Here is a 23,278-nt window from a genome sequence, read left to right as displayed (position 1 = left end):
TTTTCCCCAACCAGAGATGCTGATGAAACAAAGGAATGGATTGAAGAAAAGAATCAGGCATTAAATACAGACAACTACGGACATGACCTGGCCAGTGTGCAGGCCCTGCAGCGCAAGCATGAAGGCTTTGAGAGAGATTTGGCAGCTCTTGGAGACAAGGTCAGACCAAGAGACCATAACACATGGGTTACTTGCTTTCTGTAGCAGTAATGATGGTACTGCAAAAGAGGTTCCTGCCTTTCTTCTTACTCCTTACTCCTTCTTCTTTATTGCCAGGTGAACTCTTTAGGTGAGACTGCTGAGCGCCTGATTCAGTCACACCCAGAATCTGCTGAAGACCTCCAAGAAAAATGTACTGAACTGAACCAGGCCTGGAATAGCCTGGGGAAACGCGCCGACCAGCGTAAAGAGAAGCTTGGGGATTCCCATGACCTGCAGCGTTTCCTCAGTGACTTCAGGTAAAAACTAAACCGATCAAATCCCTGGTCCCCACTATTAGTTTAGTTATTAATTTAAGTACATATAGTATATGACTTGTACTGAATATTTGTTGGAGTGGTGAAAGATAACTCATTTCCCTAATCAGACTTGCTGCAAGCAAAAAAAACACAACCCCATTTTTTGGTTGCTTTTATGGTTACAGGGACCTCATGTCTTGGATCAATGGAATCCGGGGACTGGTGTCCTCAGATGAACTGGCAAAGGATGTGACTGGAGCTGAGGCTTTATTGGAGAGACACCAGGTATGTGCAAGAGCCCTCTGCATTTTTCTGTAGGTATGAACATTCGCTGTTAAAATCAGTTTTATGTACTCTGTTAGTAAACCAGTTCAACAGTGGTTTTTTGAGACTCCCCATGTATGTTTCCAAGACGAGACTGATAACATCTTTCCTCGCAGTTTAGCATTCTGCTTCTAGTTATTAAACCTCTTTTCTCCCCTTCTCCCCCTCCTTCCTTACAGGAACATCGCACTGAAATAGATGCCAGGGCTGGCACTTTCCAGGCATTTGAGCAGTTTGGGCAACAACTCTTGGCTCGTGGACACTATGCCAGCCCAGAGATCAAGGAGAAACTGGATATTCTAGATCAAGAACGGGCAGACTTGGAGAAAGCCTGGGTCCAACGTAGAATGATGCTGGACCAGTGTCTAGAACTACAGGTACTTTGCTGCCTATTTTTTTTTTTTTTTTTTTAAATAGTATGCTTTCTTAAGGAAACTTTACTTTCACTCCCACCATTGGGCAGTACTCACTGGTTAGTCTTCTCCTACTTGTGTTCCTTCTCCTTAGCTGTTTCATCGGGACTGTGAACAAGCAGAAAACTGGATGGCTGCCCGGGAGGCTTTCCTGAACACAGAAGATAAAGGAGACTCCTTAGACAGTGTGGAGGCTCTCATCAAGAAACATGAAGATTTTGATAAAGCAATCAATGTCCAGGTGAGGGATGTATCCAAAGTGAGGGACAGCTGTTCTATTTTATTTTACATTCAGCTCCTGAAAACTTCTTTTAAGGTCAGCAGGATATGATAGATCTGATGTTGGTGATGTGACTCTAAAGTTTAGAATCCTATAAAGATTTGGTCTAAATATTTAGCAGGTTAGAAATTGGTTACAAAGATGAGAAATAGTGACTATCACTGCAGATAATAAGGGGTTTGTTATTGATTGGTTATGAACATGATGCAATAAAATAATAGGTATTTACCCAACTAGGGCAGCATGAATCACAGTACAGCATATTTCTTGTGAAAAGACTAAGCAATTTAATGGTTTGTATTGGAAATCCTTACACTGAAAAAAAATCAGTGTTTCTCCACTTCCTCTAAATCCTGGAAGAGCCCTTTCTGATCCCGAGAGAAGTTCCTCTGTAGTTCTGGCACAGAAGCCAACAGAATTTTCTTCTCAATGTCTGATCTGTAGGATCTCCCACTTGCTCTTAAGTGGAGTTCTGCTCATTCTGACATAGGGCTGATTTCCTTAGACTCATATTAACAAGATACCAGTCTTCTTTCAAAAGGATGCCCTACTCTAGTTCTGACACAACTCTTTACAGTGGCTTTTTGGTTTTTTGCGGTACCTGAATACACCCAACTTGTGTCCTTTTGTTTTGAACAGGAAGAAAAAATTGCTGCCCTGCAATCGTTTGCTGACCAGCTGATTTCTGCTGACCACTATGCTAAAGGGGTCATTTCTAACAGACGCAATGAAGTTCTGGACAGGTTGGTGTGCTAATTTCATTGTTAGATCAGCTGTGGATACCTTCTGAAAAGAAGGAAATTGTTTAGAGACAATGTATAGCTGTTATGATGGCATGAAGTCTCCTACTTCATGCCTGTTCTTATAGATATTGGTGAGTATGAACCATATCTCTGATTATGTACAGGTGGCGTCGTTTGAAAGCTCAGATGATTGAGAAGAGGTCTAAACTGGGAGAATCTCAGACCCTCCAGCAATTCAGCCGTGATGTTGATGAAATAGAGGCTTGGATCAGTGAAAAACTCCAAACTGCAAGTGATGAATCCTATAAGGATCCCACAAACATCCAGGTGAATAATTATTTGACCAAGAAAGTCAAATGGAGTGAAAGTTTAATTCCATGTGGCATATCCTGTTGCTGATAACAGGATATGCACAGGAAAAATTCCAATTCCATGTTAAAGGGATAACAAATTGTTTGTAATTAATCTTCTAACGGGGAAAAAATGTAAATAAAGCAATCCTTTCATTATGGAGACATGCAATATGCATAGAGAAAGGACCGAAATAGAAGGCAGTAATTATTTTTTAATAAATATAATAAAATATGTAATATCCACATAAATATGCTGCCAGAATTCACACAAATCCCTAGGCAGTTATGCTCCTGTGTAAATTTGATAAGACATCCTATCCTCTCTTCTCCCCAACAGCTAGATGATAAAATAAGAATTTATCTTTTATAAATGTCTCTTATGTCCCACCCCCACTTACTGTCCTAAGTTGCAGATCTTCATCTATTTTTCATTATTAAAGAGTCTCTTTAAGTGATTTCCTGTGTTTTAATACTGGTATGTGGATCAGTATGACTGTACTGAACTCTTCTCTTCTTGATCTGTTTTGTAGCTTTCCAAACTGCTGGTAAGTTTTGTAGTTTGGTTGGACTGGCCATGGTAGGTGTTTGTTCCTCTGTATAGATTATATGTGAGCACAAAGTCTGGTTTTGTTCAGTCTGTTGCTCCATCCATTAATTCATCCAGTTTCTTTTCCATCTTCTAATATTCATTGACCTCCAAACAGATGTTACCATAGGCCTCAGTGTTTTGGGGTGTTGCTTTTTTGTTTAGTTAATGCTTCTTAAACACCATTTACTTATGTATTTGTTTTGCAGATGTGTTCTGCATGATCTGTTTAAATTGTGGTGCGGTATTAATTCTTTAAGGGGTGGTTCATAAGGAATCAGAAATATGGGTTGTCATCCTCCTTTTTCAAATATTTTGCTACTGGACATGTCTTGTCCTCATTCCTGCTGGACCTAGAGCAGTGGTGATTAACCCATGGCCATGTGATGTCAATTCCACTAACTTGTGTCTGGAGTCAAAATTTCTGAAGGAAGGGTATCCGTGAAAGTGGGAGATCCACATTGCCCACAGTTTGCAGGGATAGCAGGGTGGAAGAAGTAGAGGGAAGATTGCAGAACTGAGAGTATATGTGGAAGGCTGATGGGAGTGGTAAGAATCCAAGGAGGAGAAGAATTAGAAAGAGGACAGAGCAAAGCGAAGAGTGGAGAAGTGACTAGGGTAAGGAGGGAGGGGCACAAGTGAAGGAAGCAATGTTTGTCTTTCTGGCCCTGGATGTTGCACTATCTATATATTGGCTACTCAAGCAAAAATGTCATCTGTCATTTCCCTAGAGTGTGAATTTGTTTTGGTGGTAATAAATTGACATTTTGTACTGTGAGAAGCTTTTTTCATTCTCCAGCATAATGAATTTATGCCAAGAAATGGGTGGATTTTAGTTGGTGTACAGTATAATCACAGCCTTCAGCAATAGCAGTTTTCAGAATAAGCAGGCCATGCAGAATTTTTCATAACAGTACTGTAGCATTTTTCTTTTATTTTTACTCTAACCGTCACCTTCCCTTCCATTCTCCCCCAGGACAACGTATTTGTCCAGTGTTGCTAGCATGTGGAGTTGATACTTGTAAATACTGTTTTGTCATTCTTGTCCCATTGTTTATGCTTATGGTGGGCGTATGCGTGTATATGAAAGAAAACTGCTTATTCACTCCCTTCCTGTGGCTCCTGTTGTTCTCATGGTGCCTTCAATTTTCAGTGAAGACAAATTTCAACAAACAGCTAAGCATTGTTTCTTAAATAGTTTTGAGTTGCTAACTATGTTTAACTCCTTGTTTTACCACATAATTTAGACATATGGTGACTCTATATCTTCTCATATGAAAACTGTGCAGAAAAAGTGCAGGGTGGGGACTTTTTCCTCCTGACCCATGTATTTGGATGGGAAAAGTCATAAACCTCTAGAACTGATCAGTGTGGAGCAGCCACCATGTTCAGGGTATATACATACACAGTCAATGTTTTTTAGCAGTGGTGCCATGTAAACCAGAAATCCATATTTGGAGAATAGCAAAACTTAACATTAGAAATGTGTTGCAGCCCCCTTTAAAATGCAGGAGATATATGCTGATATAGGAACATTAGTGTAAATGTCCAATCACAGGTAGACATGCTGGTTCAAAAACAGTCTAATGCTCACTTAGTAAGACTGAGAGAGCAAGTGGTGAATATGATGTAAATGCCTAGAGAGAGATTTGGATTTTCATGATTTTACATAAGGCGTTAAGTATTTCCGCAGATTAGACTACACACAAACTCCCTTTCTTCTAACCCTGTCTATGCAGAACATTCTTGCATTCTCTTCTCTACCCATGAGAATAATTTAGGAGCCCCATGTCCAGTCCTTAACAGCTTTGTTTTTGCTGCATTCAGAGCAAACACCAGAAACACCAGGCCTTTGAAGCTGAACTTCATGCCAATGCGGACCGGATCCGTGGAGTCATTGACATGGGGAATTCTCTCATTGATCGGGGAGCGTGTGCCGGCAGCGAGGATGCGGTGAAGGTAGGTGCAGCACATATAGGATAATTAATGACATGTAGCCTTCAACTGATTCTATAGTTCTATTTTGTTAGAATGAGGAAAACCACTTCCTTTTGTAGAAGGTTTTTTGTTTTTTGTTTTTTTTAATTCCTTGTTTAACTATGCAGCATGAGAACTGTTTTGTCCCATTTTTGCTTGGAAATGAGTAATGTTTTCTGATTCTTCTGTCAGAATGTAAAAGTAAAATGGAGAGGCAGACAATGGAGAATTTTCCTAGATCGCATGAATAACTGCATAATCTATAGTTGTAGAAGCAGCAACCAAATGTGTACAGTGTGTTCCTTTGCTACATTTATTAGGGATTTTGTTTTGCTTCTGAGCGTTTATCTTCTCCTTTTCGTAACAGGCACGTTTAGCTGCTCTGGATGACCAGTGGCAGTTCCTGGTGCAGAAATCAGCAGAGAAGAGTCAGAAGCTGAAGGAAGCCAACAAACAGCAGAATTTCAATACTGGAATCAAGGATTTTGACTTTTGGCTGTCAGAGGTACCTGACTACCCTGGATTGGGGATTATGCACTCTGGTTTCTCTGATACTGGTTCCCTTTGCTGATCTGTGCTCCAAAAAATTCTTAAGAGAATAAAAAACAAGTGTTTGGGAAGTTTCTATGCTGTGTCATTGCCTACACGGATGTTGGCAGGAAACATGCTTGCATAAAATCTCCCATGTCTGAGACAAGCAGGGAGACAAAGTTCACAAACTTAACTTGCATTGGGGACAATTGGAGGAGACAACCAGTCACCTGCACAAGAGCGAGCATTACTCTCGCAGTTTTTAGTTAAACTGCAATATGTAATTGTATTCTTCCTTTTCCAGGTGGAGGCTCTGCTTGCATCTGAAGACTATGGAAAAGACCTGGCATCTGTAAATAACCTGCTGAAGAAACACCAACTCCTGGAAGCTGACATATCTGCCCATGAGGTAAGCACCTCCTCTGCTAACAGGAAGAGAAATTATAGTAATCAGAGAATTCCATAGCAACATGCTGTAAAGTTTAAACCTGTAGAAATACATTTTCTCTGTGTGTACATCATGAATATGAAGAGAAGATCCTGTGCTGAGGCTATATGCTCAAAAATTGAGATTTTCGTTCTTCACACACTCCTTGCTTATGATTCCAGGATCGCCTGAAAGACCTGAATGGCCAGGCTGACAGCTTGATGACCAGCAGCGCTTTTGACACCTCCCAGGTAAAGGACAAGCGAGACACTATTAATGGGCGTTTCCAGCGGATCAAGAGCATGGCAGCTGCCCGCCGTGCAAATCTGAATGAGTCCCACCGCTTGCATCAGTTCTTCCGGGATATGGACGATGAGGAGTCCTGGATCAAGTATGTACTTCAGCAGTTCTAGGTGTAGCATTGTCTGAGGCCATGTCCATATTATAGCCATGCTATCAACAACCATATTTCAGTGCAGTTGTTGAACAATGTTCATAGCACAATTTACCATGTCATTGAGGAAAAAGATCATTTCCCCAAGAACCATGTTAATCTAACTATGCCATAGACTACCTACCCACTCGTCGGGTGGATGCCGTCTTGTCTAGATAATTTATAGTATAGTTTTATAATGCAGCTACAAAGACACACACATCCTTGCCCACGGTGCTTGGGGAAGCATGCAGAAGTGGCTTCAACTCTAGTGTGGGCATGGTCTTAATGTCTACAGATATTGATGGTCAGGCTTCAGAAAGCATGTTCAGTGCTAGGAAAAACTTGAGGTTTGACTGTAATCTTGTGATAAAAATCCTATGAATCCTGTGTATCTTTTAAACTCTGCCTCTGTCAATTTGAAATTTCTTTCAAAAAGGCATTTATGAGCCTGCTGAAAGCAGTTTTTAGTTTTACTATTTTGGCCTGTGATAGCAGTTAAGAAAAAATGCTTTCCAGAGATGTCCATATGGATCCTGATATTATTGATATGACTGGTTTATAATCAAGGAAATAAGAAGAACTGTGCTGGTTTCCACTCCATCAATATGTGGAGGTTATCCAAATAGAAAAGATCAAAATTGGAGAATTATAGTTACTTTCCAGCTTTGAAAGGAGGGAAGTAGTGGATATTTCTGTAGTATATATCTATAGAGGGAGCGCCCTGTCCCCTCTTTGAAACTGTTCTGGTCAAACTGCTGGGAGCTGAATCCTTTTGACTAACATAAGTCAGGTGCATGGCTTACTGCTTTAAAGGCGCTCGTAGTGCTGGGTTGTAGGGAACATCCTCATTATTTATGTTGATTTTTCTGCCTTGGATTCTCTGTATTACAAAGTAGCTGAAAGGCCATCAAATGCTAAAAACAGAGGACTCCATTAAAATCTTTATATTTACCGCTTTAAATATATGTAATAATTTGCTGTAAGCTCCAGTCCTGGAATGCGAAACATACAAAAGGAGGTAATGTTAATTCCCGTTAGAGCTGTTAAGTGTCAAGTTTTCAATGGCAGCTGTTATATCTGTCTAGTTTGACCTTTAAAGGTATAAACTTTACTCATCCCCCTCCTCCCCCTTTTCTTCTCTGGGACTCAGGGAGAAGAAGCTGCTGGTTAGCTCAGAGGACTATGGCAGAGACCTAACTGGAGTGCAGAACCTAAGAAAGAAACACAAACGTCTGGAAGCAGAATTGGCTGCTCACGAACCTGCCATCCAGGTAAAAAAAAAAAAAAAAAAAAACCCAAAAAAACCAATCCGATAAAGAGCTGTTCCATGACAGGTACTGCTGTGTTGTTTCCAACGCAAACCATGTAGGTTACAGGCAAACATTTGGATGAGGAAAATAACCAGTGATGATAGAAAGTGTAGTACTCTGTATAATCAAGTTATAGACTTTTAACATTTATATGATCTGGATCACAAATCAATTATAAGCATCACTGGTTTAGATCTGTGCAGCCTGAGATGTTTCTGCAGATCACAAAGGAAATCAGACTTCCTCATGCTCCTACAGAAGGGCATGACTAAGCAAAGATATGGAGTATTTTAAATTAAAGTGACAGGAAGTTCCTTCCTCTTTAGACAGTAACACTTCTCACCTTGATTCTAAATCCACAAAAAACACATGAACTGGAAAGAAGAAAAAAGGGTGTGTTTATGAAAGAAAATGACCCAAAACTGGGGAGTTGTAAGGATGCAGATAAATGGTGAGGAGAAAGCAGCACTGCTGTTGAAAATTGAAAACACCGAGAATACTGATGTGTGCTTTGTCTGCTTCACAGGGTGTGTTAGACACTGGTAAAAAACTGTCAGATGATAACACGATTGGAAAGGAGGAGATACAGCAGAGACTAGCTCAGTTTGTAGACCACTGGAAGGAGTTAAAGCAGTTGGCAGCAGCTCGGTGAGTGAGAATCATTTTTCTACATCAGGAAGTATGAATGAAACATATAGGGACGAGTAGCAGCCAAATCTTGCGATCTTTTGATTCAGGTCATCAGCAATATCAATGCAATAAATGCTAATAGTGCATTCTACTGAGGCCATGCCTGAGGGGTCATTTGTAAATGCTCCTCAGTACTAACTTCAGTTTTGTGTTTTCCTTTAGTTGAACACAATCTAAACTTGGGGGCATTTATTCCTTCTTCATTTGTAGGCTAGAGGCTTGACATTGTTATTCCCACCATGCTGTGCTCTCCTGAATAGAGACCGTGGTGGGAGGCGGGGGGAGTACATAATTTCCAGATATGTAAGGACTGTGAAATGGCCTGGTGAATTACATAGTAGATTTAGGGTAGATCTAGAGCTGGCAGTGTCATAGTGGAGTCATTTTCAGCTTCTGAAGGAAAGAGGTTAGTGTAAAATGATCACATTTTAGGGTTGGTGGTAGTGAGCAGGCCGTCCTTTCACCTGTCTTGACCTCCACTACACCTACATTTAGTAGTTATTCTGCTTCCATATCATAGTTGAATGTACAGAATGCAACCTGTGATTTCCCTCCCTCACTTCCTCTCATTCCTCTTACAGTGGCCAACGTCTAGAGGAGTCTCTGGAGTATCAGCAGTTTGTAGCAAATGTGGAAGAGGAGGAAGCCTGGATCAATGAGAAAATGACCCTGGTAGCCAGTGAGGACTATGGAGACACACTTGCTGCTATCCAAGTAAGCAAAAGCTGTACTGTTCTGGTTCTCTCCTTACCAGTTATTTATAACATGTAATGGTTAGAATTTAAAATATCCTTTTGTTATTTTTTAAGTCAGACATTTTGTTCATTTTAAAGAAGTATATTATAAAATATTGATGATTCAAAAGATTTTTCTCCAGTATTTAGATGGGTCTTGTGGATATGGGCCTTTGGCGTAGGCAGCGCTAATTAAAGCAGACTGCTTTTATTTGTGCTGGAGGACTAGACTGATGCAAAGCAACCCCAGAAGTGTGTAAAAATGGCTTAAAGGTTTTTTTGATTCCCCCTTCTGAGTTGCAGTGAGAAACTCTGCAATGCAGAAGAGTCTCAACAGCAGCACGAAGCAACAGAATCTTTCTAATCCATCTTTTTTTTTTAAATACCCCCTTCCCCTCTGTCCATCGCTGTGTTAAGGCTCTGGTCCTGCAAACACTTACACGCACACATGCTTAACTTGTATACTGACTATGTGCTTACTATTAAGCATGTGTGTTTTTGCAGGATCACATGCTTTCCAAGTAAATTATATTTGCATGGTGAGGTCTCTAGTGGACTTCATAGAGAAGACCTTCTCTCTCCTTGGATAAAGGTGAAAGAAAACTAACTTAACATTATATTTAAGGACTATATCCAGGATTATACCCAACCATTCTTCCTCCCTCTCCTCCCTCGCACACCCCAAAAAATAGCCAGAATGTGTATTAGCTAAAACTAACTAATAATTGTAATGGTGAGTTACAAACACTGATTGATGTGTTGCAGGCATATTATAATCATGTTTTGTTTTGCTTTTATTTTCATCCTTGTTTTATAAGCAGTCATCTTGAGAAGTAAGATTATGTAGGAAAGTGACTTGTGAACATGCTTTCCCTGCAGGGCTTGCTGAAAAAGCATGAAGCATTTGAAACTGACTTCACTGTCCACAAGGACAGAGTGAATGATGTTTGTGCTAATGGAGAGGACCTCATTAAGAAGGTGAGTGTAACTTGGTAAGAAAAATGCCTTGAACATTATTTAAAGTGTCAGCATGTCAAAATGGATTTATTGTTCTCTTAACACTGAGCTGCAAGTATGTTTAAAAAATGAAAACTAAACACCGTCTACACATCATGCTCTCTATAGCCACAATAACAGGGCATTTGGCATATAATTGATTTTTAAATACTTTAGAGACAGCAGCATGGTGGACTGATAACAGAAGCTCCTTAGTTTTAATTCTGGCTCTGTTGCTGACTTGTTGGATGTCTTGGGCAAGTCACTTAACTTCTCTTTCCCAGAGACAGCCATCCCAATTGATTCTTACGCATGGGTCTGTGCTAGACCAGACCAAGAATTCCTGTCTTTTATGCTTAGAGCCTCTGACGCACCCATTTGTGTACCATGATACCTTTTCCCATTATCTTTAACACTTCTCATCTAGTCAGTAAGATCGTTGTGAAACATAAATTGAATTGGAATTTTCTCCGTAAGACCTAAAATGGCTGTTATCCATCCCATGCTTTTGTTTTCTATCTGTATATTCACTTCCCAGAAAGCATTAATAGTCTAGCAATACAGAAAAAAAACAAGAGTAAATTGTTTGCATTCCTGATTTCTCTCACATTTGAGGCACATATTTAAGGTAGAATGAGGCCATCTTCTTCACCAAATGGAGAACCCCTAAATAAATAGGGAATCGAGGTGGTCTGTTCCCATGTTGTTAGAGCTAGTGGGCTGCCTTGTGAGTTAATGTGCAGGATTTATTTTATTAGTCGTGCTAATGTTTCTTGTTTGAGATTGTCAAAGCAACCTAAGGGGAGCTAGGCACGAAACTCAGAATGGGATTTGAGCAGCTAACTCCCTTCAGCTCTTTTGAGAACACTAGTCTTAATTGCTTCTGTTGTCCTCAGCCTTGGTATCCATTTTAGGAATTTTCATAAGTATCCCAAGGAGTCCTTCAGATGCCTATATGTTTTAAGTGTATTTCTTCCTAATTTGGTGAACAGGACTAGATTTCCTCCAGTGGTGTGTAGAAGATGATTAAATCACATAGGAACTAAACTGTTTTCTCCTATTCCACAGAACAATCATCATGAGGAGAACATAACTGCAAAGATAAAAGGCCTGAGGGGCAAGGTGTCAGATCTGGAGAAGGCGGCAGCTCAAAGGAAGGCCAAACTAGATGAGAACTCTGCCTTCCTCCAGTTCAACTGGAAAGCCGACGTAGTGGAGTCTTGGATAGGTATGTGCTGCATTGAAACATGGGTGCATTGACAAAGTAGGTGACTGAAAACGGCAGCCTTCTTGAATGGAGAATGGTTTCTGACTGACCTTGTTTTAAGCGGATGTGGGTGGTACTCTGAGCCATTGATTTGCTGAGCAGTGATATCCCTTCCCCAAATTTAGGAAGAAGGAATGTGGGTGTTTATATTTAGTCTCTGCTTCATTATCCAGGTGAGAAGGAAAACAGTCTGAAGACCGATGACTATGGACGGGATCTCTCCTCTGTGCAAACACTCCTCACCAAACAGGTCAGTGCAAGGTGCTTTGAGCCAGAGAAGCAATGGAGCTTAATGCTCATCAGACAGATGAATATTGGAAGGCCTGGCATTTATTTTTGCGTTTTCCTAAAATAATGTCTACATTATCCATAAATATAGTTAATCTACATTAGTTTCTTCCTTTTTAATGCTGCAGGAAACTTTTGACGCTGGTCTCCAGGCTTTCCAGCAGGAAGGAATCGCAAACATCACTGCACTGAAAGATCAGTTGCTGGCAGCCAAACACATCCAGTCGAAGGCCATCGAGGTCCGGCATGCTTCTTTGATGAAACGCTGGAACCAGCTGCTGGCTAATTCTGCTGCTAGGAAGAAGAAACTGCTGGAGGCCCAGGAGCACTTCAGAAAGGTGAGAGCACAGACCTTGGAACCATCTCTTCTTTTTAATAGTCTGGAACACTATAAAGCTTGACAGTTGTGCACAGCATTGATTTAAAATCTTGATATACAAGCTGTGTAAAAACACAATTAGTTGTCATACACCAAATGCTTTCTCGTGAGAAGCCTTCATGGAAAAGGTATTGACAGTGGAGTTGTTTTAAAGGACCAGCCTTCTACATCGTGTGCAACTTGTATTTCATAATTGTAGTTATTTAACTAAAATACAATTTGTTGAGGACAGATTTTCTGCTGTGTTGTATTTTTGAGAAAACGCTTAGCTAGGGATGCAGTATTGTTAAGTGGTCACTGCTAGGGGACTGGGAGTCTAGAGTTCTGGGTTCCAGTCCAAACTCTGCTACTGGCCATGTGTTCTTGAACAAATTACTTCCTTCTTTATGCCTCTATTTCCCTTTTGTTGTTGTTAATAATTTACTTTACAGTAGCACCTAGAGGCTCTGATCAGGATCAGGGCCTAGTATTAGGTACTGTACAAATGACACAGTCCCTGTCCTGAAGAGCTTACAGTCCAAATATACAAGACAGACACCCCCCCACCCCCCCACACACACACAATTCCCAAGTGCAAAACTTCGATAAAATTTTGTTTCCTAGTTCCCCTGACCTCTCCCAACTGTCCCTTTACAGTTTGTCTAGCCAACCTGCTCCACTGTTGCTGTCCCTAAAGTGCTCCTCCCTTCACATGTCCACGACTGAAAAATAGCCACTTTCCCTAGACAGAAGTGAGCAGAGACCTGCTGATTTGCAGTCGTTTGTGGGGTTTTTTTTAAAAAAGAAGTTCTCTAAGATGGCTTCCAAGTCTCGAAATGTATTTGTCTCCCCAGCTGCCTCATTGGAGGCCAGAGACAGCTTTTGCTTCCTGGAAAGGTCTGGCCTTGCCCCTAAGAGCTGTGGGTGAGGGTGAGATGGGCCTCTGGGGCTGTCTTAGGGGAGATGTCATGGGGGGAACAGTACTATCCCCGTTTTACAGGTAGTGCTTATGGTTAGTTCTCCGCCTTGCAAGAAAGGAGCAACAGGTGCAAATTATATATTATTTATTGCATGTTCTTAATACCAGGTCCTCCTGCTTGAATATATTCTATTTGTGTTATTGCCTAAGTGAACACCTAGATTGTCTTCTCTCTCTGAGGTTGAGGATCTGTTCCTGACTTTTGCAAAGAAGGCATCTGCGTTTAACAGTTGGTTTGAGAATGCAGAGGAGGACTTGACTGACCCTGTGCGGTGTAACTCACTGGAGGAGATCAAGGCACTGCGAGAGGCTCATGATGCTTTCCGCTCCTCACTAAGTTCCGCCCAGGCTGACTTCAACCAGCTAGCTGAGCTGGATCGCCAGATCAAGAGCTTCCGTGTAGCCTCCAACCCATACACTTGGTTCACTATGGAGGCTCTTGAAGAGACCTGGAGGAACCTGCAGAAGATCATCAAGGTAAATCGGAACAAGGCTCTTCCCATTGCCACTCTGCCTCTGGATTCTTCCTTGGACACTGTCCATCCAGATAATCAGTGCCCTTATTCAGCAATAAAACATTACAAATGGAAACACCTTCATCTGGTAGCACAGAAATGTTTCTGAAAGGAATTCTGTGGGGCTAGTGCCTCCCAAAATCCTCCATTATCCATATATTTGGGTTGCTACTTCATGGCCCCCCCCCTCCCATTCCATTCTTCCTGAAAGACCCCAAAAACAAATAATGATCTCCCACTTGTAGCTATGAGATACTGTGTTCCTTATGATCTGTCATGTTATAGTATTATGATTGCAAGGCTCACTTCAATGCTTTTTCTCAAGACTTCTGTAGGAATATTAGTTATCATAGTTAGACTAGTGGAGCAGTCGGGCAAGAGACCTACAGGCCCTCAGTCTTGGGCTGAGCTCCAGAATCTCACTGCTGCACTGGCTTGGTTTCTGTATTTCAATGGATGATAAAGGTGCCATGTTCTTTCTTGGTGTAAAGTGACTTCCCTGTTTCTCAGGAACGTGAGTTAGAGCTGCAGAAGGAGCAGCGAAGACAGGAGGAAAATGACAAATTGCGCCAGGAGTTTGCTCAGCATGCTAATGCTTTCCACCAGTGGATTCAGGAGACCAGGTACAGTCTGTCTTAACAGAGGAGCTGTCCTTAAGGAATTTCCCAAAGGGAATCATTTCTGTCCCATTGAGAAGGGATTGTTAATTATTCTTCACATTGTGCATCTTATCCATGCTTCCTTTTTTGATCAATTGGGTTTTAGGTGTTTGCTACTGAGGCACAGATTTGCTGAGTGCAAGATCACCTTCTGAGTTGGGGCTGGAGCTGTCAGCTAATAGGGTCTCTGATTCAAGACTATTTTAAAAAATGTGTCTGCTCCTGAATTCACTTTCCCAGGGTAATTCTATATACAGACAAGCCCTAATGGTTATCTGGTAGCTCCAGAGCTGGGCTCTGTAGTGCAAGGAGAATACTAAATACTGAGAACAGAACTGAAGAAAATGCCAAAACTGTCTTATTACCTACTCTGTATTATGATAGAAATTAGAAAGGGGAAAATTCTGTTATCCTGTGTCGAACCATAAGATGATTCCCTAAGGTATATTTTCTAGTGTTTTCTACAGTCCAGGTTTAAATGTTCCAGAGAGGGGGTTTCCACTACTTCTCTAAAGAGACTATTCCACAGTCTTTAAGATCACTTTGCAAGCTCCTATCCAATGTACTAGTAATACCCATGATTAGGGAGAGGCAGCATGGGTGGTCAGCAGCCTCTCTAGAAATGAAAAATAATTTCAGTGTTTCAGAATTGCAAGGAGATCAATGAGATATTTGTACAGCACAACTGTGTCTGACTTGAGCATACTCAAATACACCACTATCAAATATTGTCAATTCTAGTAAGTGTGCGCTCTGGTACAGAAGAGGTGAGTTAAGCTGAGGGTGCTTTTCATGTTATCCTTTGATAGTAAATCTTCCTGCATTTATAGAAAATCATCATCTAGATGGTTTTGCAAAAAGTCTGAAGTATAAATATGGTTTTAATTTATTAACATGTGTTTGCCCACCACCACCTCTCTCTCTGTCCTGCTGCCTGATACTTGGACCCTCCTGCTCTACAGGACGTATCTGCTAGATGGGTTAGTATTGAATTTTATTTCCCAAAAGCTTGATGTGGGGTCCTCTCCTGTCTTGTGTGCTTTCTCCTGTCATTGCTTTGCTTGTGAAAGTTGTATTAAAGGTCATTCTATTTGGGCAATGCAAGCCATGCCTGGGATGTGCATGAGATACTTACCCATCCCCCTCTCCCCCTCAAGCAAGAATGCCTCACAAAGAGAGTAACGGGTAACAGGACATTGATATGGATAAATATAAACATATAGGAAGGAATACCATTTTTCCTGGTTCAGAATAGAAAAGAAAGAATTAATGGACACTCTGTGTGACCAGTTATATTAAGAAAGTTATCACTGGTCAGCTTATAAGGATGTGCAAGGTGTGATGCTCTTTATTGGGTGTGCTTCCACATCTCATCAGATAAGCTGTAGCCTTTTGTCCTCACTAGCCAGCCTCTCAATTTCCCAACAGTCAGAATCACGCTTGGTAAAATAAGAACATATTCCGATAATGCTCTCAGAACATTTAAAACTGAAAGGCTTTGACTGGGTATTGCTATATACATATATATATAATCTTGTAAAAAGAGTAAAATAAAGGAATGGAATAGCCCAGATTTGCACTTTATGGGTATTCAGCAGAATGTCCTGTTCATAGACTCCTATTAAAGATTGTCACTAATTAGCATCACTACAGTTTTTTTTTTTTAAATCACATTTCCATGTGTAATTCAGTTATGTGGCTACTAGTTTTCCTTTTTGATTATGCTGCATAACTGTGCTCCAGAAGTTGAGCTTTAACTTTAAAAAAAAAAAAAAAAAAAAAAAATCTGTAAGCTTTAGGATTGCAAAGAAAACCTAAACCAATGCACTGACCTCTGCTTGAGTCTGCTGAAAACCTGAAGTGTAAAATACCCATTCATCTCAATGGCATTTTAACTGAAGCTTAATGTCAATATAACTATTTAACTGTTTATGCCTTTTCTACTAAAATGAGGTTGACGTATCTCTCGTTGGGCACAGTGGCAGTTAGTGGGATAACTAGTTGCTGAGGTATGAAATAGGGAATTCAACTCCATATTTAGTTACTTTTGCATTTACCCAAAAGAGGGAGGGAAGGGGAGATATCCCTCCCCACCATCAAAAATCTTAACTGTTTTATGGTTGCAAACCCCAAATTGACTCCAGTGACTTTCTGGATGCCAAAACCTCCAGCTTTTCCCCCGGACAGCTTCTGTATGCAGTTACACGCTTTTTCAGTATTAAAAAAAAGAAATTTGCAGCACAATGAACACTTTAAAATTTGGGTGCAGTGTCAAATGTATTTAATATTAAAATAATTAAGGAATCCTATACAAAGGAGAGGGGGTCACCGCTTGGGAGGTTGCCCCTGCCTATATACATTGTCTAGTGTGCTACTTAGACTAGAGCAGTGTTTCCCAAACTTGGGACGCCACTTGTTTAGGGAAAGCCCCTGGCAGGCCGGGCCAGTTTGTTTACCCTCGGCCCGCCCTGCTTCCAGCAGATCCCATGGGCCTGGAGCAGCGAACCGCGGCCACTGGGAGCTGCGATCAGCCGGACCTGTGGACGCGGCAGGTAAACAAACCAGCCCGGCCCGGCAGGGGCTTTCCCTACACAAACAGCGTCCCAAGTTTGTTGGACTAGAGGGACCTTGTTCATGTTTTATGGGTTTATCTCTGGTAACTTGCTCTGTAGTGAAAAGAATCTATGGTCTCACAGTATCTCCCCTCAGATAAGAGAGAGAACACCCTAGCTTTTGAAGTTGTACCTTGGTGGAACCCAATAGATTTTACTGGTATGGGTGCTGGATCTTTGCTGTTTTTAAAAAGTAGTAGTGTAGCTGAGTTCTGGTGTCCCAGGAAATACTAAGAGAGGTGAGACATTTACTAAATAAAGTGGGTTAGTGCTCACAATTGCCATGCGCCAACTCTATTGTCTAACTGATTATTAGAGCTGCAGAGGAACTTTAATCTTTAGCAAAACTCTGAGGATTAAAACTGCAGTTAATTAAAAAGGGCATTGTCTGTGTTCATTCATTCTCCACTAGAGGGCATATAACCATGTAGAGTAGATTCCGCTTCTTAGCAAACCTTCAGTTGCCAGCAAAAATTTGCCATTATCCAGGAGTTGCTAATAAGCAGAGGCATGTTTGCAAGGCTGCAGCTAGGGAAAGAAGCGCTGGGACAGGGCAGCAGGGGAAGTAGGGACTGTAGCCCAAATGCCAGGGCTTTCAGATTCTGCAGGGATGCTCGGGGCCCACAAAGCTGCACTGTATCTCTCCCTGCACTCTGGGGGTTGGGGCTCAGTCCCCAGTGCTTCCTTTCCTGAGTGTAGCCCCCTCGCACGGCACAGCTCGAGGAGCACAGGGAGAAAGTTCCAGCATCCAGGCTGCAGCTTTCTTTCCTGTTACTGCGCTGCCCACAGCCTCCTCTCCCAGCCTGCAACCACTTACCTCCTGAGCGGTCCCTGTGTGCAAGCAGATTTTGGGGCCACAGCACCTGAAGGAAGCACTGGGATGTGCTGGGGAATAGCTCTAGGCAGGTTTGTGGGGATGCAGTCAAGGAAGGAATGACCTAGCACTTCCTTCCTAGGCTGCAAACCTGCCCAGGCCTAGTGCTCAGCATGTCCCACTACTCCCTTCTCTGGCTACAGCCTCACAATCCTGTCTGTAGCTGGGGCCTTTCTTCCAAAAAATGTTGTTAATAAGCAGCAAATCTGAATCCCATTAACATTAAACTCAATGGGATGGGATTGGTTCCCAACAAAGGTTGCTGTTAATATCGGGGTTGCTATTAAGCAGAATCTACTGTGTGTAGAACTTTCAAGGTCAACATAGTTGTCCTACTCTCTTATCTATCAGCATACAGCAGCCATATTTGCACAGGTTGATACTGTTTTTAAATTAAGTTTGTAGCTCAAATTAACTCTGAGATTCTGTTCACCTCAGCAACTCTCTTTGATAGATATTAAAATAATTAGATTTTTTTTTGGTACACAACCAGCATCTGCCATTGAGTCTGGTACTTCATGAAGTAATTTGCTTGTTTGATATTCTCTGTGAGGTGGTGCTGGCTTGGAGTTTTGTTCTGTTTCTGTGGTCTTGTTGTGGTCTGTTCTTTCCTCTGTCTTGCCTGTTTTCTTTTTGGAATTCATTTGGTTTCTTTTCTTTGAATAGCATAGCATATCGTCGTGTCATTCGTGTCTATCAGTATGAAGTTGGGGATGATCTGTCTGGAAGGTTTTTCCTCTTATTTTCTTACCTCACTGTGATTTTAAAATGCACTCTTAATTCCAAAGGCTCGTGTTCTTTCCAACTAACTTTCACTGCTGTGAGATGCTTGGGGGTTTGTTTCCCTGTTGATTTTTTGCCTTTCCACTATTGGTTCACAGCTTCCTGCCCAAGGTTCTGGGCCTGTGCTTCATTCTCTTTAAACATGCTTTGATTTTGAGCTTTAACCCTCTGTGGTGAGAGAGACCCAGATGTTTGGCATATTTTCATTGCCACAGAGTGATTCAGCACTTGAAAACCCTTCCCAAGAAGTTATGAGAGACCTTTGGGAGGAAAGGATCTGGTGGGGGCGAGGGAAGACAATCGTAGCAGCAGGAGTTTAAATTCCACCGGGGGCACAAACACGTTACAGCACATCTGCACAATATCCAACTTGCTGTTTGTACACAGGTCATCTGTTGTAAACTTTCACTATAAATGTTACAGGACAGAGGCTCTAAAAACTGCTGCCTTAACATTGCTTAGAATCGAAGAAACAAAAACAACTTCAGGGACTTTATGCAGCTAGTACCTGTGAAAAAAATCATGGAGACCATAACTGCAAAAGGCGGCCTTTATAAACCAGTGTTTGGTGCCCCTTGTTGGCATGCCAAGAATGCCTCTGTGTGAACGTTTTAAAAATCGATGTATAATTGTGACTACTATCAATTTCAAAATTCAAATGACTGTCAATGGCTGTGTCAGAGTGGCTCTGAACTATTAGGATTGTAGAAGAGCTCATCTGTGAGGGGTCACAGTCTGAGAATACGGAAAGCAACATTCACCCAGCCCTAATAAAGTAGTGGAGTTTTTCTGTCTTGCAAGGGTGATTGTCTTACATCAAGGTTGGTTTTAAGTTAAGCCAGTAGTTCTCAAAAGGTTTTTCACACTTGCTTACTGTGTAAAGCCTCTCTAGCGCTCCTGTTTCATTGGCAAAGTTTGTTTCTAGTGAATCACTTGTAGTTTGTGTGTGTGTTGGGCAGTTTGGGATGGGAAGGGCATTTGCACTGGGTTTCTAATTTCACTAGGTCCAGTAAGAAGGTGAGTGCTTTGGATTTGGCATGAAGTGTTTCCAGTGGCTACTTTATCACAGCCTGTGAAATTGGGCTTGAAATTAACTATATAAAGAAATTACATGCAGCAGGTTCTAAAAGCCTCTGTTTTATATAGGGTCAGTCTGAATTTAAAAGCTTATGGGCAGAAGCTTGACAGAAAAAGTTTTCTTATAAAGTTTATGGAAAAATTATTTTACCCTAAAAGGATGGTGTTAATTTCAAGCCCCTCCCCTACCCCCCTGGCCTTTGTTGTATGTGGAGAGAGCCTCTCCCTCACTGGGATTCTATGTTTAGGTCCTGTATGGTGGAAGAATCAGGAACCCTGGAATCACAGCTGGAAGCTACTAAAGTAAGCATACCTCACCTGTTAAAACTTGTTTCCTATTGATGCTCAGGAATGAGGGGGGAGGGAGAATGCCTTTAATGACTGATATGTAGGTCTTTAATTAATTCATACATTTTGAGACCAACAGACACCATTCTGATTATCTAATCTAACTTGCATTGCACAAGCCAAAGGAAAATCCTGAATTAATTCCACCTTGAATAGTATTTCTAAGTCTGTCTGTCTGGGCAGAGGAGACAGTATCTGAAACCTTTCCTTGCTATGTGTTCTGTTTTGAGAATTAGGCTATAGCTGCTGTGAGGTTTCTAGTGATATTTACAGGCGAAAACACCTTTCTTGGAACATTAGCCCATCTTACAAATCCATATGAGTCATATGTGATGAATCTCCCTTGTATAGTGATATATTTTGTAACACTAGACAACAGCTGCACCATAGCTTCCTCCTACCTTTTTGGTGTTATGAGCCTGTCTTCTAACTCAGTCAGTAAAATGTTGGTACGCTGGTATGTTTGCTCCATTCTGTTTCCTTTCCAAATAGCATAAGCACCAGGAGATTCGGGCAATGAGGAGTCAACTAAAGAAGATTGAGGACCTTGGAGCAGCTATGGAAGAAGCACTTATTTTGGACAACAAATATACAGAGCACAGCACTGTAGGGCTGGCACAGCAGTGGGACCAGCTTGACCAACTAGGGATGAGGATGCAGCACAACCTGGAACAGCAAATACAAGCTAGGTACAGTGTTCGTTCATTTGGGAAGATAAACCACATTCACCATTTTAGGGGATAAGTGTCTAAAAGCCAGTACAAATCAAGCACGGTTCGGGTAGGATAAACCTCTTCCACTTACTGTTTTGTGTTCTGAGTAGTGTACATCAGTATGTTTGGGTTTTTTTAGGTAGACTGCGATTTGAGAACTAGTTCTGGTTACAGCTAGCCCTGGTGATTTCTCAGTGAAGTGAGTGGCAGTTGAACCAGGTGCATGCTGTCTCCACTCAAGGGGATGGCAGACAGAAAACCAAACAGCCTGAAATGAACCTGGTGTTTGATTAGCCTGTGACCCACCACTGCAATTTCATGATCTGTTCACTAGCTTTGCTTCTTCCTTTTTAGAAACACAACTGGAGTCACTGAGGAGGCTCTGAAGGAGTTCAGCATGATGTTCAAGTAAGTGTGCGTGTTCTCAGCAACTTGGAAAAGTGGTCAAAGGAATTCTTCAGATCCTTGACATGTAGATGATGGCGACACAAAAATGGATGGTCCAGATTCTCAGCTGCACCTAGTTTCCGCTATTTGCAACTCCCTGATTCTCTGGCCAGTTCTGAGCCAGGCTGCTGTAAACTCTGCCAGCTGGCAATAACTGGAATAATTCCTCACTAAGGGTATGTGGCCAGTTTATGATCTTTCTGACGCACTCCAGAGAATCTGTGTGCTGTCTGTATTAAATATGAAGGTACTTATTCACTGCAAATAGCATGTTCAAAACATCAGGCTAAAATGTTGCTCTAGTTTTCAGTTCACTGTATAGTTTTAACCAGTTATCTTAATGAAGTTTCAAGATTCATATTTTCTATTCTAGACACTTTGACAAAGATAAATCTGGTCGTCTGAATCACCAGGAGTTTAAGTCCTGCTTACGTTCTCTAGGCTATGACCTGCCTATGGTTGAGGAAGGAGAACCAGATCCAGAGTTTGAAGCTATTCTTGACACCGTAGATCCCAACAGGTATACAGATAGGTTTTCTTCTATATAAATTGTTCTGTTTTCACTTTAAAAGTCTGTCACAGGCTGCTTTTGCCCATTATTGCAGCCTCTTCAAATTATTATTCCTTTACAATGGTCACTGCTACTTTATAGTTTGAGCAAAAAGAACCATTGAATCAGACTTCCTGTATATCACAAGCCATTAAATTTCACCCATTAACGTGTCTGATTGAAGAAATTCTCACAATCTAGACCCCATGCCCGGGGCTTTTCATGAGACATTTACAATATTCCTTACCATCTTAGTTAACGCAGGTCTAGGAAGGATAACCCTGCTGCTAGACCTGCCTGCTTCGATGGGCTGAGAGCTCAATAGCATCAAGTAGTAGTGTTCTGAAGCAGGTCTGTTTACATGCTGTGTGTGTTTTATTGGCAGGGATGGACATGTCTCACTGCAGGAATACATGGCATTTATGATCAGCAGGGAAACTGAGAATGTGAAATCCAGTGAGGAAATAGAAAGTGCTTTCCGTGCCCTTAGTTCAGAGGGCAAGCCCTATGTGACCAAGGAGGAGCTCTACCAAGTAAGTGTCAGTTGTGCAAACCCCATCTCAGGAAAGACAGCAGCAACTAGCACCATGAAAACTAGCTCTAGCTGTTCTGAGCCATTGCACTTTGTGTCAGTTGTGTAAAGCTGACTGACATAAATCTACATCTGTTAACTTTCCCATCCCCAACACACAAATACTGCCCACACCTTTCCCATGCTCCCGAAAGATTTTATTGATGCAGCTAAAGCTATTTGCAAGTTTGTTTGATCCCTTAATGAGAGTACACCAGTGCTTTATACTCCACCCTATCAGTAAGAAGCCAGATTAGTACTTTCCTAGTTGCACTGAAACTCTAGATTAAATGTAACCTCACTACAGTTGAATAGGGCATTACTGTTAGAACTACCCAAAGCTGGAGGAGAGAACAGGTCCAGAAAGGAAAAGTCACCACGTAACAAGTTTTCCATTCTGGATCCTGACCGTGGGAGGGAGATAAGGACAGAAGTCAACTGACTGATCTGAGAAGTGGAAGTTACCTATTTTTCTCTGAGGTGGGGGATCTTAAAAATACTTCATAACTGAGCAGGAGCTTCTGACTCTGTGGCCTTACTGTAACAATCCAATCCTTCCATTACCTTGAGAAGGAGGTTAAGTTCTTTACCAATGAAAACAGTTTTGTCTTCACTACTGAGAGGCTACTAACCATCCTATCTTCAATTTTGTCTTTCAGAACCTGACCAGGGAACAGGCAGATTACTGCATCTCTCACATGAAGCCCTACATGGATAGCAAGGGTAGAGAACTTCCTTCTGCTTATGACTACATAGAATTTACACGTTCACTGTTTGTGAATTGATATAGAAGCACTAACCTTTAAAAATACAAAGAACATACTCGCGTTTGCCAACTGTAGCCCTGCATGTGTCTCCATCTTTGTGTTCTACAATAATCAATGCTACTTTCTGATGTAACCTTAAACTGCTTAGCTTAAAACTCTTAGGGGAAAAAAATATTGCAGTGTGCTTCAATAAAAGTTACTGGTCCAAACTG

At 41.5% G+C, this 23,278-nt stretch overlaps 1 protein-coding gene across 4 annotated transcripts in view; it reads left to right on the top strand.

Moving 5' to 3' along the window:
• SPTAN1 (spectrin alpha, non-erythrocytic 1) overlaps nt 1–23,224 on the top strand; it is a 73,025-nt gene extending 49,801 nt beyond the window's left edge. For 2 of the 4 annotated variants that reach the window (XM_065418733.1, XM_065418732.1), the window contains 28 exons: nt 15–159; nt 277–458; nt 644–743; nt 962–1,159; nt 1,290–1,436; nt 2,115–2,218; nt 2,383–2,545; nt 4,985–5,116; nt 5,502–5,639; nt 5,970–6,074; nt 6,275–6,483; nt 7,679–7,799; nt 8,365–8,486; nt 9,110–9,242; nt 10,142–10,240; nt 11,327–11,486; nt 11,699–11,775; nt 11,942–12,151; nt 13,331–13,627; nt 14,176–14,288; nt 15,287–15,304; nt 18,477–18,539; nt 19,919–19,973; nt 20,511–20,707; nt 21,086–21,139; nt 21,552–21,698; nt 22,114–22,261; nt 22,959–23,224. In XM_065418733.1, coding sequence (XP_065274805.1) covers nt 15–159; nt 277–458; nt 644–743; nt 962–1,159; nt 1,290–1,436; nt 2,115–2,218; nt 2,383–2,545; nt 4,985–5,116; nt 5,502–5,639; nt 5,970–6,074; nt 6,275–6,483; nt 7,679–7,799; nt 8,365–8,486; nt 9,110–9,242; nt 10,142–10,240; nt 11,327–11,486; nt 11,699–11,775; nt 11,942–12,151; nt 13,331–13,627; nt 14,176–14,288; nt 15,287–15,304; nt 18,477–18,539; nt 19,919–19,973; nt 20,511–20,707; nt 21,086–21,139; nt 21,552–21,698; nt 22,114–22,261; nt 22,959–23,084 — 3,763 coding nt within the window. In that variant the 3' untranslated portion in view covers nt 23,085–23,224. The remainder of the gene's footprint in view (nt 1–14; nt 160–276; nt 459–643; nt 744–961; nt 1,160–1,289; nt 1,437–2,114; nt 2,219–2,382; nt 2,546–4,984; nt 5,117–5,501; nt 5,640–5,969; nt 6,075–6,274; nt 6,484–7,678; nt 7,800–8,364; nt 8,487–9,109; nt 9,243–10,141; nt 10,241–11,326; nt 11,487–11,698; nt 11,776–11,941; nt 12,152–13,330; nt 13,628–14,175; nt 14,289–15,286; nt 15,305–18,476; nt 18,540–19,918; nt 19,974–20,510; nt 20,708–21,085; nt 21,140–21,551; nt 21,699–22,113; nt 22,262–22,958) is intronic. The other 2 variants (XM_065418735.1, XM_065418734.1) reach the window with 1 other exon arrangement.
• Nucleotides 23,225–23,278: the final 54 nt, after the last annotated feature.

Source organism: Emys orbicularis, chromosome 18 (assembly GCF_028017835.1).
Source record: "Emys orbicularis isolate rEmyOrb1 chromosome 18, rEmyOrb1.hap1, whole genome shotgun sequence".
Taxonomy (NCBI): domain Eukaryota; kingdom Metazoa; phylum Chordata; order Testudines; family Emydidae; genus Emys; species Emys orbicularis.
Note: the sequence above shows the minus strand (reverse complement) of the source record. Positions and strands in the feature narration are given on the sequence as shown.